The sequence below is a fragment of the Periplaneta americana genome, chromosome 8 (genome assembly GCF_040183065.1).
Source record: "Periplaneta americana isolate PAMFEO1 chromosome 8, P.americana_PAMFEO1_priV1, whole genome shotgun sequence".
Lineage (NCBI taxonomy): Eukaryota > Metazoa > Arthropoda > Insecta > Blattodea > Blattidae > Periplaneta > Periplaneta americana.
Window position 1 is genome coordinate 17,461,267 of NC_091124.1, and position 6,234 is coordinate 17,467,500.

Consider the following 6,234-nt stretch of genomic DNA (forward strand, 5'->3'; position numbering starts at 1 on the left):
ACCATCTACATTCTCTACACATACATGTTTAATGGCATGCGGGGATAAAATCTGTTAAAATAATATAATTATAAACACATTAATATTTTAATACTTAAATATAGGTGCCCCTAATGTCAACATTTAAAAGTGTACATATAATGTACAATAGAAATACGTTTGCAAGTCTTCACATGTGGGCTGGATTATTAATAAGATAATATTGTGAGGCTAGAAATAGGGTTAAATATAAAATTGAGCTGACTTTATATCATATTGTATTATACATGTGGAGATTTGCAATTACAATGTTGTATTACATATTTTTATTCATATTTCCAATATATATCGTAGTGTATGTTTCATGGCCTGTCGTAAATACTTATGCAGATTATTGTGATAATCTTTTTGCCAAAATATTGGGTTTTGGTTGTTTATTGTTGAGTTGGTGGTGTGCGTTTGTTTTATTGCTGTTCATTCACACTGAAAGTAATTGAAACCGTGAGTTTGTAACCTAACTTTGATTAATGGATTTAATTTTAGTTATTTATAATGTATTAAATGGAACTTACGGATAACTGATCAAAGTCCAATACTGTATGTATAGTGGATTATGTAGCAAGATGTGAGTCGGATGCCTAGAATCGCTGGAAGAAATCAAATGTCGAAATTAATGATACTAGCAGTGATGAAGCAAATGGTGCAATTTGTGTCATATGAATTTGACTGAAGTCAAGTTTCGGATTAACACAGGGATAATAGAATAATTACGAAGAAAGAAAACTGTATTAAATTGTAATGTATTGGTAACAAATTTTAAACTTTGTTAAAGTAAATCGGAATTATTTACTTATGTTATTTAAACGCACTAAAAATGAAATATTACCTTACTTGTGGATGTGCTTTCTTTAGATGTTGATCGTGCACATACACAACAGTAAAGTCAATGACTGAAACAATAAACTTTCAATTTTATATATATATATATATATATATATATATATATATATATATATATATATAGGGTGTTTAAAAATACGGGGCATAATTTCAGATGTGTATTTCCCACATGTAGACAATCAAAATAGTTCATTACAACATGTGTCCGGAAATGCTTCATTTCCGAGTTATGGCCTTCACAACATTGAAATTCACTGGAACGTTTTTCTTTCCGCAGGTCGTTGTCATTACAGAAGATGTTCAAAATGTCCACCTCCTGCTTGAATACAAACCTCACATCGATGTCTCATTGACCTGCGAACACGATCCCAAACTCCAGGAGTATTGCGTATGTCCTCAGAACATGCCACAATTCGATTCCGAAGGGATTCCAAATCAGGCACCGGAGACGAATAAACCAATGATTTTAAATGGCCCCACAAGTAGAAATCGAGAGGGTTCAGATCAGGTGAGCGTGGAGGCCAAGCAATTGGGCCACCTCTACCTATCCATCGATCAGGAAACCTTCGATCCAAGTACCGGCGAGCCGTACGACTGAAGTGTGCAGGAGCGCCATCATGCAAGAAGTGAATGTGTTGACGATTGATCAGTGGAGTGTCTTCTAAAACATGAGGTATGGTGTTTTCCAGGAAGTTTGTGTACGCCTGCCCCGTAAGTCTGTTTACAAGTACATGGGGTCCAACTAATCGATCACCAATGATACCGGCCCACATGTTGAGGGAGAACCGCACCTGGTGATGAGATGGAACAGTTGCACGTGGGTTTTCATACGCCCATACATGCTGATTGTGGAAATTTGTTATGCCATCTCGTGTGAACTGTGCTTCATACTAAGGCAGGAAAGTTCGGATTTACACCTCACTGCTGCAAGAACCACTGACAGAACCTAACTCGTGCAGGGTAATCTGCTGGTGACAGGGCCTGTACACGTTGCAAATGATAAGGATACAATTGATACTCTTTCAACAGTCTCCAGACAGTCGTATGAGAACATTGACTTGCAACGCTACCCTTCGTGTGCTGATAGAAGGAGTCATGTTCACAGCCTCCAGAATCTCCTCCTGTACTTCTGGAGTTGTAGATCTTGGTCGTCCCCTTCCCAAACCAGGAGAGTTAAATTTTCCATACTCGCACAGACGGTAATGGAGACGTACAAATGTCTTCCGATCTGGACATTGTCGCTGTGGGTACCTCTGCTGGTACAAACGACGAGCCAGCGCAGCATTGCCGTCCGCCTTACCGTACATGAAGTGTATCTCTGCCAGCTCTTGATTTGAATACATGTCGCGCAGTCTAACGCCTACACAACACTGAATGTAACCTTCGCCTCGGAATGAACTGTCAGAGTGCCCTCTTAATGTCTCCTTTGACGGCAACGACCTGCGGAAAGAAAAACGTTCCGGTGAATTTCAATGTTGTGAAGACCATAACTCGGAAATAAAGCATTTCCGGACACATGTTGTAATGAACTATTTTGATTGTCTATATGTGGGAAATACATACCTGAAATTATGCCCCGTATTTTTGAAATACTCTGTATATATATATATATAGACTTTTCTGAAAATTTACATAAAATGAATTGCAAAATATATTCACTAGTTTCAGTGCATATAAATCGGCCCTCTAGTAATCAGTGATCATACTAGAAGAGGGGGTAGAAAGTGATGGCGAAAGATTACGACCACGATTTCGTTGATGAGTATTTTGCTCAGGCCTTGAGATAACTTCGCCCTCTTCGCAAGTCACCGTGACGAAATGTTACACTTGACATGCACAGTCATGTGGTAAAGTAGCGGACGTCGCAAGTGTTGCACGATCGTACGTCAAGGCGACAGCAATCCTGAAAACATGGTGCACTTTTTCAACAGGAACAGCGGGTCGCCCTGAGAGTGATGGCACGGGCACGGGGGGTGCTGGACAGGATCTGCTCTCTGCTCCCACACAGCCTGGCGCAGTACGTCACCGCGATTGCAGGTATGACTTGGCACACGCGAAAAGTTCGTATCGTAATTTGTAGTCAGAAGGAAGCCTTTAAATCTGGCAGAAAATGTCACCTTAGCAACGTTTCCTTCTACACACGTCAGAGATTCAAGCTCATACAGGGACATCATTTTATTTTTACTACCATTTCTAATATTAACCTGGCTTCGTCGTTAAGATAGCAAAACCTCGTATGTTAAAATCATACAATTTTTAGGAAACTGAAAAAACTGTCTAATATCCACAACTTTGATTCAAACTTTGTAACACCAACATGGTTTAATGTATATTATTAAACCAAATTATTAATGTGTAGAATTCATATTAATTACAAATTATATATAAATTACTAGCCGTGCGCTCCGCTGCACCCGTTAGATATAAATATAAAGTAATTACATAATTAAAATAGGACATTTGATCCAGGGAACATTCGTGTTTGATAGAAGGATAAATCGTTTAATATGTTACTTAATTTAAATTGTATTTAAAATATTAAAATGCGATCATTTTGGTCCAGAGACCACTCTTTTGGTGCAATGACAATTCCTTTAACATGTTTCTTAATTGTTATTACCAATTATTTTTGGAAAAGCGAAAATTAACAGAGAAATTTTGGCTACGATTTATTATTATATTTATATTATATTATATTATATTGTATTATATTATATTATGTAAAAAGTGTGTTGATAACGGATGTACTAGAAGTAGAAAGTTTTTAATTTGTTGTGGGAGCTCTTGAATCTGAGGAGGAACAGCTTTTACAACAGCGCAACATAATCTGCTTGGCTCATTACCCAATTTTATTGCATTGCATTTATTGCATATATATTTTATGTATTTTAACACGATTCAATTGTGCATAGTTAAAATTTGAATTATAAAATAATGAATTGCTAAGCTAACGTACTATTACTGCATACTAAATCAATACACTCTCGTTGTTCGTTAATTCTCTGAGATAAAAATGAATATGTTCATAAACATTATTATAAGAAATACAGGAAATGAATATACAGAATAACCTATCAAGTTTTCTGTGCATAAGAAGCTATTTTAATCTTACCTGTCCTTAATTCACTCAAAGGTTACTGTAATAACATTATAGCATTATGTCCATCACTAAACTTTCCAATGGTGAAATAATAATTAATTATACAAATCGGTTAATTTAGCTTCCGATATTACTTCACACAAACACGGAAACATTCTCTGTAGGCTATCTTTCATAGCTTTCGATTGTTGCTGTCCAAGGCCCCTTACAGACGAAGTCATTTTTTTTAATTCATTACACGGCCTTAGAAGGCAGTTATTTTAATTTTAAAACTCATTTATCTCATTAAATATCAGTCCTATCAAAATTTTTCAAGGAATAAAACTTATCGGAAATTATTTTTAAAGAAACCTTTGTTATGTAACATTTTTCACAAAAATCAATAATAAGCGAGATATTTCGATTTATTTAATTCAGCCCCCTTACAACCCCCCTTTTAAATAATGTATTTTGAATGCCATATAGCCTAAAATCTAAGTTACAACGAACTTAATCTATATTCAAATTTTCATCGAAATCCGTTCAGCCATTATCGCGTGAAAAGGTAACAAACATACAGACAGACAGACAGACATACAAACAAAAATTTCGAAAAAGCGATTTTCGGTTTCACGGTGGTTAATGATATATGTTAGGACCTATTATTTTTGGAAAATCGAAAATTACCAGAAAAATTTCGGCTACAGATTTATTATTAGTATAGATGGGGCCTTTTTGTGAGATACGAGGTTTAACACAAACAAATTTGAAAAAAAAAAAAAATCAAGTTGCGAGTTATTAGATTTTACTGAAAATCGATCTCATAGAGGAAGGAAGGAAATAAATAATTCAATACCTCTTAATTTAACCCAGGTTTAATTGGAGGAACTTAATATGATTCAAATACAGTAATGCAGTATGCCTACATGAACACAATGGTAAGTATTACACATTTTATGTCCTTTATCCACTGAAATATTTATGAAGAATACCCTCGTAAAATGGAGGTAGTCTCTTGGAATAGCTGGGTTTAAAGACATCAGGTGGACGTATTTTTGTGTTGAAATAGAAATAGGTCCAGCATAAAGTTATTTCTCACTTCCGATGATTCTATTTGGGCGTCTAGGAAGTAATTTCGAATCTTTGTTTAAATTCAATTTGCATAAAATACCAACATTTGAGTATACTTCGGTGGACAAATTTCAGTAACACACGGCTCATCAACTTTATTTTCTGGACGTACTGACTTGTAGTACTGAATTGCAGAGTAATTCTTGAAAATATCATGACACAAATGTTTCACTTTGTACTGCCCTTGTTTACCACATCCTGCTACTTTTATCATTTGAACATAACTGGCTGGAGAGTTTTTCTTTCTTCTGTCAATTGTAGAATGGGCGCTGTAGCATTCCATTTGAATATGCCCTCTCACCAGGTTTCCTACATAATCGTTGTTCCACTGGTAACGCTATAATGTTGCAATATATTAGAGACGACTGCATTTCTATTTTGGGCACAGCAACCATTACTGTAGAATATTTTGTTTTTGTTTTTATTGCAGTCTTTCATTTCTATGTCCAAGAAATTTGTAATGCATGTTGCAAACACGTTGGGGTCCAATCCCCCTTCACCTTCATGCCAAACATAGCATACTACAGATCCATCTCCTAAATTGTAAATTGTGAAATTATGACATGCTAATTTCTGTTTAAAAAAATAGAACTGGCTTCAGTAGCAGGCACTAGCTGCACCGCTTGAACATCCATGGTAAACACACAGCATTTACCTTCTTAATGTTTAGGTGAGGGGTTTGGACTTTTTCCATTGCTGGTTGTCACAATCAAAAAATTAAGACACAACGTTTCGAAGGGTGGTTCTCTCTTCGTCTTCGGGTGGAAGGAAGGAGAGAAAGGAAAAAAACCTACTGTTGGGATCGTTACGTACAGCTATTCTGTATGACTGATCGATTGATTCCTCGAAAAATCGAAAGGGGATAATTGGGAGGAAAAATTTAAAGGTACGCAAAACGCGTCCATGCAAGGGGTTGGGGGCTGTAAGAAACTAAATATGTGAGCTCCAAGCCTGTTGGCCACTAGTCTCATTCCGGTTTACGCTGCTCCACTGAAGGAGCTCTAGAAAATTGATTGATTCCTGGCTTCGGTGGAGATTCTAATTAAGAAAAACCCGATGGATAGGACGTGCCGATCCGAATTACGTGGTTTTCTTCCGATGGCCTCCACGGTATCCCGATCTCACACCATGTGATTTCTTTTTGT

The 6,234-nt window shown here is 36.4% G+C and overlaps 1 protein-coding gene across 1 annotated transcript in view; it reads left to right on the forward strand.

Moving 5' to 3' along the window:
* The first annotated feature begins 2,719 nt into the window (after window positions 1-2,719).
* LOC138704520 (facilitated trehalose transporter Tret1-like) overlaps window positions 2,720-6,234 on the forward strand; it is a 47,937-nt gene continuing 44,422 nt past the window's right edge. Inside the window, exon 1 of the mRNA XM_069832486.1 lies at window positions 2,720-2,916. Coding sequence (XP_069688587.1) covers window positions 2,835-2,916 — 82 coding nt within the window. The 5' untranslated portion in view covers window positions 2,720-2,834. The remainder of the gene's footprint in view (window positions 2,917-6,234) is intronic.